Below are 14,402 nucleotides of genomic sequence, written 5' to 3' on the forward strand. Positions count from 1 at the left end.
CTCCACTATTTGTAACAGCAAAAGAATATAAATAACTATGTGGCTATTAATATAAAACTGACAAAATAAGTGAAGGTATAACCACAAGATGAAAATACTACATAGTAATTTTTTTAATTCTACATGTGTTAATAACAGAATGTTCTTAAAAAATGTTAAGAAAGGAAGATAAGGAATTTTTAGCCAGGCATGGTGACTCACACCTGTAATCCCAACAGTTTGGGAGGCTAAGGTGGGTGGATCACTGGAGGTAAGGAGATCGAGACCAGCAAGACCAGCATAGCGAAACCCTGTCTCCACTAAAAATACAAAAATTAGCCAAACATGGTGGCACATGCCTATAGTCCCAGCAACTCAGGAGGCTGAGGCAGGATTATTGCTTGAACCCAAAAGGTTGAGGTTGCAGTGAGCTGAGATTGCACCACTGCACTCCAGCCTGGGTAACAAGAGCGAAACTCTGTCTCAAAAAAAAAATTTATTTACACATTGGTACATGCATAGTAGGCTTCTGAAAAGATTCTCAAAAATACCACTAAAAGCATTTTCCTCTAGGGAAAAGAACTTCTGGCACTCTTTTTTATACTTTGGGTATTTATTATACTCATGTATAATTTTTTTTTTTTTTTTTTGGACACAGAGTTTTGCTCTTGTCGCCCAGGCTGGAGTGCAATCTCAGCTCATTGTAACCACTGCCTCCTGCATTCCAAAGATTCTCCTACCTCAACGTCCCAAGTAGTGAGGATTACAGGAACCCACCACCATGCCCAGCTATTTTTGTTTTTTAGTAGAGATGACATTTCGCCATTTTAGCCAGGCCGGTCTCCAACTCCTGACCTCAGGTGGTCTGCCAGCCTTGGCCTCCCCAAGTGCTGGGATTACACGCATGAGCCACCAGGCCCGGGCAATAACAGCTCATATTTTTCAAAGTTCTACTTTGGCTATAATATAACAGGCAAACCCTATGCTTGGGCAATAAAGCCATACCCTCTCTTCTACTCCAGCATAAGTGAGTACCTAAACTCAGCTTTTTAATAAATTACAGATGGTTAACTTTCTGAAAGAGGTGACATCAAAGCTGGGCAAAAAAGAACAAGCAGGGAAAGAGGATTAGGTATAGGTTAGGTAAAGTAAGAGGGTTTAGATATTAAAAGAAATCTGGGCCGGACACGGTAGCTCAAGCCTGTAATCCCAGTACTTTGGGATCACGAGGTCAAGAGATCGAGACCATCCTGGTCAACATGGTGAAACCCCGTCTCTACTAAAAATACAAAAATTTAGCTGGGCATAGTGGCGCGTGCCTATAAACCCAGCTACTCAGGAGGCTGAGGCAGGAGAACTGCCTGAACCCAGGAGGCGGAGGTTGCAGTGAGCCGAGATCGCGCCATTGCACTCCAGCCTGGGTAACAAGAACAAAACTCAGTCTCAAATAAAAAAAAAGAAATCTCGCAAATTCAGAGAAAACAGCTGAGTTTACAAAATGCTGAATTTTGCAGAATAGCAAAATTTCAAAAGAAATTTGGGAAAAGCAAACCAACAAATTTTGATTCTGCCAAGTATGAGGAAAAGGAAATAAATATACATAACATATGTACAAATAAAAAAATAAAATTATAATTTAGTACCACTACCTTTTCATAAAAGACCGCAAAAAGCAAACAATCTTAGAGTTCAAAAACTGAATTTCAGAATTTAAAAATTAAATATATTTACCTTTATGGAAAAACTCATCTAAATGTCCTATTTTCCTCATCTTGCTGAAGACCAAAAAAAGCTCAGGTATAGACTATCCAAGATTCTGAGATTCTTCAGCGCTTGAGATTCATTTTTATAACTAACGATCCCCAATTATTTCATACAAACTTATTATGGTAACTTATGGTACTAACCAAAGCAACATATGGTTTCATTTCCCAAGCCTGTAGGTTTGTATTATCTATAATTATAGGAGATAGCTTCTTCTCAAATGCTTCTTTTGCTGAAAAACACAACAGAAAATTAAAAATCATTTTTAAATAACAATACTAAATATTATGATTCTCAAAAAACCTAATCTTTTTATAAGTGAAAAATACAGATGTGCTAATTTTACTCACTGTTCAACTTCTAAATATCCCTTTGGGGACAAAAAATTAAGTATGGGCCGTGCATAGTGGCTCACACCTGTAATCCCAGCACTTTAGAGACCAAGGCAGGTGGATCATAAGATCAGGAGATTGAGACCATCCTGGTCAACATGGTGAAACCCCATCTCTACTAAAAATACCAAAATTAACTGAGCATAGTGGTGCACACCTGTAGTCTCAGCTACTCAGGAGGCTGAGTCAGGAGAATCGCTTGAACCAGGGAGGCAGAGGTTGTAGTGAGCCGAGATCACGCCACTGCACTCCAGCCTGGCGACAGAGTTAGACTCTGACCAAAAAAAAACAAGGCCAGGCACAGTGGCTCACACCTGTAATCCCAGCACTTTTGGAGGCTGAGACAGATGGATCACAAGGTCAGGAGTTTGAGACCAGCCTGGCCAACACAGTGAAACCCCGTCTCTACTAAAAATAGAAAAATTAGCTGGATGTGGTGGCAGGCACATGCCTGTAGTCCCAGCTACGCAGGAGGCTGAGGCAGGAGAATCACTTGAACCCAAGAGGTAGAGATCACAGTGAGCCAAGACCACATCACCACACTCCAGCCCAGGTGACAGAGTGAGACTCTCTCAAAAAAAAAAAAAAACACACATTAAGACTGTCAAGTAACAGAGAAAGAACTTGAGTAGAAAAATTAAAATCAAACTATAGTCTAGAGCTTAGTTAATAATAATAAACTGATTTCTTAGTTTTGGCAAATGTATCCTAGTTATGTAAGATGTTAACATGAAGGATAAATGATTGAAGGGTATACAGAGGCTCTCCATAGTATCTCTGCAACTTTTCCATAAATCTAAAATCATTCAAAAATAAAGTTTAAAAACAAACACAAATGGACAAATATAAATACACACAAGAGATAATGATTTAAAATAAACATTTTAATACACTGTTGCACAAGAGATTTTCTTATAAAATTACCTTTTTTCCAAAGGAATTAGACCATATAGGAAATTAATGACACAGCACAACAAGTAAGTCTTGTAAGTAATTTATTTGGAAGTTTTCAAAGTTCTGCCCAGTCTCTAACAACTTACGAATGAAGAAAAAAAGAACCAATTTAAAAATGGGCAAAGGAGGCTGGGCACAGTAGTTCATACCTATGATCCCAGCACTTTGGGAGGCTGAGGCAGGTGGAAAATTTGAGGTCAGGAGTTTGAGACCAACCTGTCCAACATAGTGAAACCCCATCTCTACCAAAAATAAAAAATTAGCCAGGCGTGGTATCACACATCTGTAATCTCAACTATTCAGGCAGCTGAGGCCCTAGAATCGCTTGAACCTAGGAGGCAGAGGTTGCAATTAGCCAAGATTGTGCCACTGCACTCCAGCCTGAGTGACAGAACAAGTATGAATAGACGTTTCTCCAGAGAAGATATACAAATGGACAATAAACACAAAAAGATGTTCCACATCATTAACCATCAGAGAAGCCACAATGAGATACCACTTCACATCTACCAGAATAGCAATAATCAAAGAAACAGACAATAACAAGTGTTGGTGAGGAAGTGGAAAAGTTGAAATCCTCATAAATTACTAGAAGAAACAAAAAAAGGTGTGATTGCTTTGGCAAACAGTATGGCAGTTCCTAAAAAGGTTGTACATAGACATCTGTGTTTACAGCAGCATTGTTCATAACAGCCAAAAAGTGAAAACGACTCAAATGTCTATTAACTGATGAATAGATTAATAAAATGTGAAATATCCAGAAAATGGAATATTATTTATCCATAAAAATAAATGAAATACATGCTACAACATGGATGAAGCTTGAAACCATTATGCTAATTCAAAGAGGCCAATCACAAAAGTCCACATGTTGTAGGAAATGTCCAGAATAGGCAAATTATCTATAGGGACAAAACGAACTGGGGAGAAATAAAGAGTGACTGCTAATAGGTACAGAATCTTTCTGAGATGATAAAAATGTTTTAAAATTTAGTGTGTTCTAAAAGTTGCAGCAAAGCCAAGTTAAATTGAGTGTGTTGACACATGCACACCCTGAATATTAAGTTCTAAAAACCACTGAATTGTACTATTTAAATGGGTGATTTGCATGGCACATGAGTTTTGTCTTAACAGTTTTAAAATGAATTCTGTCTATTAACATATATTACTGTTGCTGTTATAAGGGCATGCTGAACCATACTAACATTGTTTTTGTTTTTGTTTTTGAGACAGAGTCTCTCTCTCTCACTCAGGATTGGAGTGCAGTGATAGGATCTTGGCTCACTGCAACCTCCACCTCCCAGGTTCAAGCGATTCTCCTGCCTCAGCCTCCCAAGTAGCTGGGATTACAGGAGTGTACTACCATGCCCAATTACTTCTTTCATTTTTATTACAGATGGGGTTATGCCACGTTGGCCAGGCTGGTCTCGAACTCCTGACCTCAGGTGATCCACCTGCCTCGGCCTCCCAAAGTGCTGGGATTACAGATATGAGCCACCACGCCTGGCCAATGCTAACACTTTTTATCTTCATTTAACTTTCACAACAATCCTGGGAGTTAAGCATTATTATTCCCTTTTACAAAGGAGGCACTGGGCCTTGGAAAGTATAAATAACTTGCACAAGATTGTATAGCTAGTAACTGGTGAATTCAAGGGTGAGCTTCATGACCAAATCATACCTCCTTTGGTTTTAGGTCTGTTGGTATTTTCATATTCCTTAATTCTTACTTTAATCTTTAGTTCAAGAAAGAATATAAAAAAATTAAGAATGTCTGAAGATTGCAAAGCCAAGAAGCACCTTTACAGTACACTTATATAAAAGACTGAGCACTGGGTGCAGTGGCTCACGCCTGTAATCCAGGCACTTTGGGAGGCTGAGGTGGGTGGATCACGAAGTCGAGAGATTGAGACCATCCTGGCTAACACGGTGAAACCCCGTCTCTACTAAAAATACAAAAATTAGCTAGGCATGGTGGCACATGCCTGTAGTCCCAGCTACTAGGGAGGCTGAGGCAGGAGAATCGCTTGAACCTGGGAGGCAGAGGTTGCAATAAGCCGAGATCTTGCCCCTGCACTCTAGCCTGGCAATGGAGCGAGACTCCATCTGGAAAATTTTTTAAAAAAAGAAAAAAAAAACTGAGGAAAATATAGTTCCTATATCTTGGTAAGATTCTCCATAGGGGTGGGTGCAGTCGCTCACACCTATAATCCCAGCACTTTGGGAGGCCAAGGCAGGCAGATCACCTGAGGTCGGGAGTTCAAGACCAGCCTGACCACCAAGATTACATGACTGCACTACAGCCTGGGCACAGAGAGAGACTCTCTCTCAGAAAAGAAAAAAAAAAAAAATACTAAGCGAATTTAGCTGAGCACAATGGCTCACTTCTGTAAATTCAGAACTTGGTGAGGCCGAGACAGGCAGATTGCTTGAGCCCAGGAGTTCAAGACCAGCCTGGACAACAAAGCGAGATCCCATCTCTACAAAAAATACAAAAATTAGCCAGGCATGGTGGCACACATCTGTGGTCCCAGCTACTCAGGGGGCTATGGTGGAAGGATTACCTGGACCCAGAAGTCGAGGCTGCAGTGAGCCAAGATCACCCCACTGTACTCTAGCCTATGCAACAGGGTGAAACTTTGTCTCGAAAAACAAAAACAAACATACAAACAAATACTAAGTGAATTTTTTCTTTATACCATGCATAAAATTACTCAGAATCCCATTATCTGTTCTTACCACGATTCTGGTTCCATTCATGTGCTTCTCCTAAGTACTTTATATCAAACTGGTACTGTCCATTTATATAAAAATAATCATCAGTACTAAGAATGACTCCACTTGGATTATCCTCTTGCAAAGTCCTGTGAAAGATAAATGAAATAATTTTCATTACCTTTTCTTCTAAATTTTCTCTCCTAAGTTTTCCAAAGTCATAAACCAAATAAATTACTCAAGTACTATCGTTTTGCGGATCACCTAAGGCCAGGAGTTCAAGACCAGCCTGGCCAACCTGGTGAAACCCCATCTCTACTAAAAATACAAAAATTAGCCAGTTGTGGTGGCATGTACCTATAGTCCCAGCTACTAGGGAGGCTGAGGCATGAGAATTGCTAGAACCTGGGAAGCAGAGCTTGCAGTGAGCTGATATTGTGCCACTGTACTTCAGCCTGGGCGACAGAGTGAGACTCTTGTCTCAGAAAAAATAAATAAAACAGTAAAAATCAGTCTGGGAAACATATCGAGAACCCATCTACACAAAAAACACATAACTTAGCCATGTGTGGTAGTGTGCACCTACAGTCCAGCTACTTGGGAAGCTAAGGTGGGAGGATCACTTGTGTTCAGGAGGTTTAGGTTACACTGAGCCAAGATTGCACCACTGCACTCTAGCCTGGGTGACAGAGTGAGACCTTCCCTCAAAAAGAAAAAAAATTAAATACAAATAGATAAATAAAAAAAGTAAACATACTGTAGTATTCAAACAAGTCACATTGAAAATACTCTAAGCAGAAGTTTAATTCCCCAAAAATCTGATCTAAGCTAGGTCTATTTTGCTTTATATAAATCATTATTCAGAAACTTGTTTTTAATGTTATGAAGACATTTTATCCTTAACTATAAAATCTTTAAAGGTTTGAAGATTAACAAATTTTTAATTACCCTTTTCTGAAAATATATGCCCATTTCTGTAGCATCTATTAAGTGCCAAACACTGTTTTAAGCACTGAGCATGCATCAATGAACAAATGAACAAAAAAAGACAAAAATGCTTACACTCATGGAGCTTACATGCTAGTGAATGCTCATTTGATCATAATTCCTATGTTTATTCTCTTCTTTTTTTAGCTTTCCTTTCTCTGACACTTCTTTTTTACCATTAAACATCTATATATCTCAGCTATCTTTAAAAATTCTAACTAGGCTGGGTATGGTAGCTCATGCCTGTAATCCCAGCACTTTGGATGGCCGAGGTGGGAGGACTGCTTAAGCCCAAGATTTTGAGACCAGCCTGGGCAAGATGGCAAGACTCTGTCTCTACAAAAAATTTTTAAATGAGCTGGGTGTGGTGGCCCATACCTGTAGTCCCAGCTACTCGGGAGGCCAAGGCAGGAAGATTGCCTGAGCCTAGAAATTCAAGGTAACAATGAGCTATGATCATGCCACTGCACTCACCCTGGGTGACAAAGCAAGATCCTGTCTCTTAAAAAAGAAAACAAAAAAGTTTGAGCCCAGCCTGGCAAACACAGTGAAACCCCATGTTTACTAAAAATATAAAAATTAGCTGGGCATGGCAGCAGGCACCTATAATTCGAACTACTCAGGAGACTGAGACTAGAGAATCTCATGAATCTGGGGAGGAGAGGTTGCAATGAGCCAAGATCGCACAATTGCACAACAGCCTAAGCAACAGAGTGAGACTCTGTCAAAATTAAAAAAAAAAAAAAAAAAAATTGTAACTACACTTTGGGACCCTTTTCAACTACTACCCAACTTCTCTCCTTCCCTTAACTCCTTCATCACAGCTTGCTAAACCCTTTTTCTTTTACCCTCACAGGACAACAAAATTGGTTCTCAGGTACCCATTCATGACCTCATTTCCAATAAATTCAAAAGCATTTTTGCATCCATCGTTTTCCTTGGGTTTGAATACTGAACCATTCTCTCCAAGACAACCCAGATTCTATGTCTGAATACTATCCCAGTTATTTCTCTCTCTTCATTCAAAAAATATTAGTTTCTACCTTGTGACAAGCACATTTTTCTTTACCCACATTCTAACTGTAGCTGCCTCTGATTCTAAAAAACCCTGAAACCTAGTTCTTCGAATTTGTCTCACAGCTCAACTGCCTTCTAAGGTTCCACCTTTCAGTCCAATGTCTTTCTTTTTTTTTTGAGACGGAGTTTCGCTCTTGTTGCCCAGGCTGCAGTGCAATGGCGCGATCTCGGCTCACCGAAACCTCTGCCTCCTGGGTTCAGGCAATTCTCCTGCCTCAGCCTCCTGAGTAGCTGGGATTACAGGCACGCGCCACCATGCCCAGCTAATTTTTTGTATTTTTAGTAGAGATGGGGTTTCACCCCATCTTGACCATGTTGACCAGGATGGTCTTGATTTCTTGACCTCGTGATCCACCCGCCTTGGCCTCCCAAAGTGCTGGGATTACAGGCATGAGCCACCGCGCCCGGCCCCAGTCCAATGTCTTTCATGAAACATACTGCCATGACCAACTGTAACATTTACAATATTAAATTGTTTTATTATTAAGTCAGTTAGAAAAGCCTACACGTCTACTGAAAAATATACCTATTAGTGTTATCAGAATATGTGGAAATTTACTAGCAGATAGACCCAGACACAGAAAAGATACGCAAAAAAAACTAAAAATAAGTTAATAAAGGACATTCTCCAGTTATCTATGCATATTCAATAAGACTAGAATAGATATATCCAGGATCAAATAGGAGACCCAACTAAGAATATCAGAAGGCAAACAGTTAAAATTTGGAAGAAGAAAAAAAAAGAACTAGCAAATAAAACAGATTAGGTATAAACCTTCTGGAATTTAAAAATTAAGCAGGGATGGAGAGGGACTATGAAAATAGTACTCTTTAAGGAATGCCACTGAAACCATAAAAAAACTGCCTCTAACGCTGACTCCTGTCTCCCAGATCAAGGCACTCACAGCCTACCTTAACTACAGAAGGAATAAAAGTATACATATGAGATAAAATAACTGATGGCACTTTATTTTGGAACAGAAAAGTCCCTGAAAACTTGAAGTTCTCTGACTACCAGTCGTCATCCTATACTCTCTTCCTTCAAATCACACATTTCTAAAAGTATTATTTAACAACATTCTATAATCTTGAATTTCCAACTACCAGTAGAATTCATGTATTTAAGACTTCCAATCCATGAAATCAAGATCAATTATATCTCTTTTACTCTACGATTAAAGCTGAACTCATCTTTCTCCCACTCAAATTAGATCTCTTCCACTGCTTCAATAGCTCACAATCTTGGAATCGTCTTTAATTTTTTCTTCTGTCTTTCAAAGAGATATTTCAAGATGAAGGAATTCAATTTAAAAAAAAAACTTCCAGAGAAAATAGTGTTATTAGCTACACAGAATTAGAAAAAATTGAGTAAAAAGAAAACATTTTAGGGGTTACTAAAGATCTCTACTAAGAAAGCATTTTGCATATTTAGTTACACTTGTGTTCAAATTCAGACATTATATTATTTTTTTAAAACCCAATTAAACCTCATACCTTGCCAAAAAAGATTTTCCAGATCCCGGAAGCCCTCTGAGAAGAACAAGAACTAGTCCAACATAAGATGTCTTCCTTCTTACAACCTGAGAAACTGGGGTTTCTTGTACTTGATAAGGGCTTGTTCCATCTTTATTTCTCCATACTTTTGTTGGGGAAGTGTGAGAAATAACTGAGGGTGGAAACGTATAGTTGACAGATCTCCAATGTGCAGCTGTGGTTACAACAGGAGCTACAAAGCCATGGTTTCCTTGGAAGAGGTCAAACGCAGGAATCATTGGATTCCACATCGGTGGAGGTGGAGGAGGAGGCAACAGTAAGGGGAGAGGAGCAAGTACTGGGCAGTAACTTACATCTTTCCCCTTAGTTGGCAGTTCAGGATGTTTGTGTGGCTTGAAGTTGAACCCTTCGGAAGGTAGAAACATATCAGAGACTGGAGTAGATTTCTGATCCCCACCCATACCTGGTAAATCAAGCCCTGGGGGGTTTAGAGAAGCCTGAGGTTCACTGGCATCCAAATCTACAGGGGCTCGAGAGAACAGAGCCTCAACACACTCAGAGTCTAAAAGTTCTTTCTGTTTTTGATTGAGACTGCTACTGTTCATGATGGAGTCACTTGTTACATTTAAAGAACTACTAAGAAGAGAATCTTCTGGGTGGTTACCTTCCAAAGCCAATGTGTTATCCTTTATAAAACATCTGGACTCATTCAAAACTGAATGTGAAGGTAATGGATTTAAACTTAATGTAGAGGCAGAATTCTCTAAATTTTTACTGTTTAAATTCATATTTTGTGTAGAAAAAATAGGAGTCACATTACCGGAATCAGAATTTACAAACTCACTCAGGTGATTAAAACTATTAACATCTTGAGAAGGCAAAAGTGAGTATACTTGGTCATCAGGAGAGTTCAATTTCTCAAAAGCATTCTGTATTAAGGAATCCAGGTCTTCAGTTAGCTGCATGTCCAAAAATGAATCCATTTTTGAATCTTCACTCTCTTCTTCAGGACGTTTTTCCATTATTTCACTTTCTGCTGCCCCTGCTTGGTTCTCAGAAGCAACGAAACTTTGTAAAGATGATTCTTCTGTCTTGGTATCAGTGGCAGATAATTCTAATAGACAATCCATAGCATTTTCAACTGTACAACAACAAGAACAATAACAACAACAAAAATATAGACAGAGAAAACAGTTTTAATACTTTTATTAAAATCCAACTAAAATTACACTGGACTTTGCATTGAACAGAATATAAATGTATAATACTCAAGTTATTTTTTAAAAATTAATATTTTACTAACATACCAAAGTCTGTAGCGGCAAAAAGTCTGAATGATGGAGTCATGCAATCCTGTTCTTTCAGGAAAATAGTAATAAACCAAGCTAATAAAGTATCATCAAATAAATATTATTTGCTGAATGTATTGAATAAGTATATAAACATAAATATCTGTAATTAGCTGTATCAGGCTTATTCATAAAAGTCCTAAAGTTTGTTGATTAGTTTAACAAATACTTACCTATTGCATGTACTTTTAAATGTTAAGTATTTTATGTATTCTCTTAGTAAATCTAACATATTTACATTATCCACACTATGAATTTCACTTAATACAAAGAATATTTATGAGTATGTAATGCATATCAGAAATATTTTGTAAAAAAAAAATCTTTAATATACTCAAAGAATTTTGCAGTCTAAGAGAGATTAAAAACAATTATATTAGACAATTACATTGTAATATAATACAGATTAAGTAATGCACACTTTTGGCCAGGCGTGGTGACTCATGCCTGTAATCTCAGCACTTTGGGAGGCCAAGGCAGGTGGATCACCTGAGATCAGGGCTTAAGAGACCAGCCTAGCCAACATGGTGAAACCCTGTCTCTACTAAAAATACAAAAATTAGCCGAGTATAATGGCGGTGCATGCTTGTAATCCCAGGTACTTAGGAGGCTGAGGTGGGAGAATCTCTTGAACCTGGGAGGCAGAGGTTGTAGTGGGCAGAGAACGTGCCACTGCACTCCAGCCTGAGCGAGAGAGTGAGACTCCCTCTCAAAAAAAAAAAAATTAAAAAATAAGATAAATAATGCGCATTTCTGATAATGAACAAATGCCACAGAAGCATAAAGAATAAGAAAATATTTCATATAAGGTGATATATGAACTGGAACTTGAAGATTAAAAAGTAACTTGCCAGAGAAAAAAGGGTAAACCCAGTCTTGGCTCTCCCTAGAAGGAGGTTGATTGGGTGAAATTGGGAAGAGTCCTGTATGTCATGCTAAGAAATATTAATTTTATTTTCTAAGGAATTTGAAGGAAACTACCAGTCAAAGCATTTGAGCTAGAAGTTTTATACACATCACCTCACTGACTCTTCAAATACTACCATGTGGTATATTATTCCTAACAGATGAAGAAATGAAGTTAAAAAGTACATTAACTTCGTCCAAGTCACATAGTTAAGTGACAGAGCCAGTACTGGTGTGTCTGACTCCAATGCTGAGCTCTTTCTGTTATAACACAAATAGGGAGCCACTATAAATTTTAAGGCCAGGTGTGGTAGCACATGCCTATAATCCTAACATTTTGGGAGGCTGAGGTGCGTAGATCACTTGAGCCCAAGAGTTCAAGACCAGCCTGTGCAATATGGAAAAACCCTGTCTCTACAAAAATTAGCCTGTGTGGTAGTATGTGTGTATAGTCCCAGCCAAAAGGGAGGCTAAGGTAGGAGGATCACTTCATCCCAGGAGGTCAAGGCTACTTGAATGAAATGATTACTGCACTCCATCCTGGGCAACTGAATGAGGCCCTGTCCCCAAAAAAAGAAAAGAAAACAAACAAAAAAAGAATTTAAAGCATTTGAAGTTGGAGGGAGGGGTTGTATAGTTTGTGTTTTGTCTTGCTGTTTTAAGAAAGATGAGTCTGAAAACAGCACAGCAGAGTAGGTAACAGCTCTAGTCTGGAGTCAGAACACCAACATTTAAATCTCTACTGCTGGCTATGACACTTTCAACAAGTTAACTTCCCTAAACCTCAATTTTCTCATTTGTAATATGGGGATAATAAAAGCACCTACCTCATAGGTTGTTGTGGGGATTAAATGAGATAATCCATGAAAAAGTGCTGTGTACAAGAACTGGCACCTAGTAAGCACCCAATTAATGTTCCCTTAAGAAGAAAAACAAAGAGGGATTGGAGGGGGCAAGCCTCGCAGAGATCAATTAGGAGATCATAGCAATACTACAAAGGACAGAAACCCCAAAAATGGAAAAAAACAAAAGGAGGGGAAGGAGGGATGGGGAGGGGAAAAAAAGGGACCAAACATAAGGAGTATTTCTATGAAGAAAATCTACATGACAGTAAAACCAGAAAAGATCAACTAAAAACTTAATGTATATGTAATGAAAAATCATACCAAGTAAATTAAAGATCAAGATGGATAAGCAGTTATCACATCAAAAAAAAAGCCCTTATACAGATTATTGAAAAAAATTAAAATTATGGTATAAAAATTTTTTCAATAAATGAACAATTTACACAAGAATACAAGAATAAACAATCATGTATAAAAATGTTCAACATTCCTCTTTATTAAAAAAAACACAAATTAAGAAAAGATGCAATTTTATTCCTATTAAAATATTAAAACATGAGCCAGGTGCAGTGGCTCACGCCTGTAATCCTAACACTTTGGGAGGCCGAGGCAGGTGGCTCACCTAAGGTTAAGAGTTTGAGACCAGCCTGGCCAACATGATGAAACCCCATCTCTACTAAAAATACAAAGAACAAATTAGCCAGGCATGGTGGCAGATGCCTGTAATCTCAGCTACTCGGAAGCCTTAGGCAGGATAATCACTTGAACCCAGGAGGGGGAGGTTATAGTGAGCCAAGGTCGCACCACTGCACTCCAGCCTGGGCAACAAAAGCGAAACTCCGTCTCAAAAAAACAAAAGTCTTAAAACCCTACTACACAATGTTGAAAAGGCTGAGGTAAAACCACTACACTTATGCAATGCTGGTGGAATTACAAATAGGCACACCTCATTGGTAGGCAATTCAGCAGTATGCATCCAAGAGCTAAAGCAGTTCTTACCCTGTGACGCAAGAAAATAAAACTTTGGAACTAAGAAGAAAAGCCAAAAGAAAGAAAAATATGTGTTTACCAAGATGTTCTCTGCAATATTAATTATTCACAAAAAACATAGATATAATTAAACTACAGCACAACAACTCAGTAGAATGTTAGAAACCCATTAAAAATAATTGCAGCAACATGGAAAAAAAATGCTTACGTTAAGTTAAAAACACATAATACAAAATTCCTCTACTCAAATATCAAATGCTTATGAACAAGGTCTATAGAAGATTCTGGAAAACAAAAATAAGTTTTTTTGTTATGGTATAGGGTGAAGTGAATTTCTTGTAATTCCTCATTGCTGTATTAGTTTATATGCAACAATTAAATTTTAAACAAATCAAAATTAGGAAATGTTGGCTTAATACCCCAAGCAATACCTGCTTAAAAAAAAAAAAAGGAAATGTTGAAGTAACTTACAAAACTCTATATACTATCATTTCTGAGAATCATGCACTGCTGACAACTGGTTTTCTGCATACATAACTGGATAAGATATGCTCACATCACAAACTACATGATGACTGAAACTGGAAGTTTATAACACATTAACAAAACTTCCCAAATCCAGAATAATTTTATCTTATACTAATCATGGCCAGTAACAATACTAGGTATCAACATTTAATTTACTCATCTAGTCAACTTATATAAATGCCCTTCTGTCTATAAACATACTTCTAAACAATTTATGACAAGTTATTAACAGCCTACCATACTGAAGACTTTACGAAGAACAAAAAAATAAAACAAAACTCAATTCTCACCAAATAACAGGTGCATACTGTTACTTTTCTCACTAACAGAGGAAAACAGACTCCGGTTAAGTGGCAGAGCTGGAAACCCAACCCACGTTTCTTGACTCCAAAGCCGATATTTTGAAATTATACTACTCTGCT

At 38.1% G+C, this 14,402-nt stretch overlaps 1 protein-coding gene across 10 annotated transcripts in view; it reads right to left on the minus strand.

Moving 5' to 3' along the window:
- The window catches only part of N4BP2 (NEDD4 binding protein 2), a 186,562-nt gene that overhangs the window by 137,253 nt on the left and 34,907 nt on the right, over positions 1 to 14,402 (minus strand). For 8 of the 10 annotated variants that reach the window (XM_078367365.1, XM_035293851.3, XM_035293850.3 and 5 more), the window contains 3 exons: positions 9,363 to 10,503; positions 5,829 to 5,953; positions 1,887 to 1,975 (listed from right to left, as the gene is read on the minus strand). In XM_078367365.1, the coding sequence (XP_078223491.1) occupies positions 1,887 to 1,975; positions 5,829 to 5,953; positions 9,363 to 10,503 (1,355 nt within the window). Of the gene's footprint in view, positions 1 to 1,886; positions 1,976 to 5,828; positions 5,954 to 9,362; positions 10,504 to 12,444; positions 12,537 to 13,660; positions 13,737 to 14,402 lie in introns of all 10 variants that reach the window. The other 2 variants (XM_035293859.3, XM_078367368.1) reach the window with 2 other exon arrangements.

The sequence above is a fragment of the Callithrix jacchus genome, chromosome 3 (genome assembly GCF_049354715.1).
Source record: "Callithrix jacchus isolate 240 chromosome 3, calJac240_pri, whole genome shotgun sequence".
Taxonomy (NCBI): domain Eukaryota; kingdom Metazoa; phylum Chordata; class Mammalia; order Primates; family Cebidae; genus Callithrix; species Callithrix jacchus.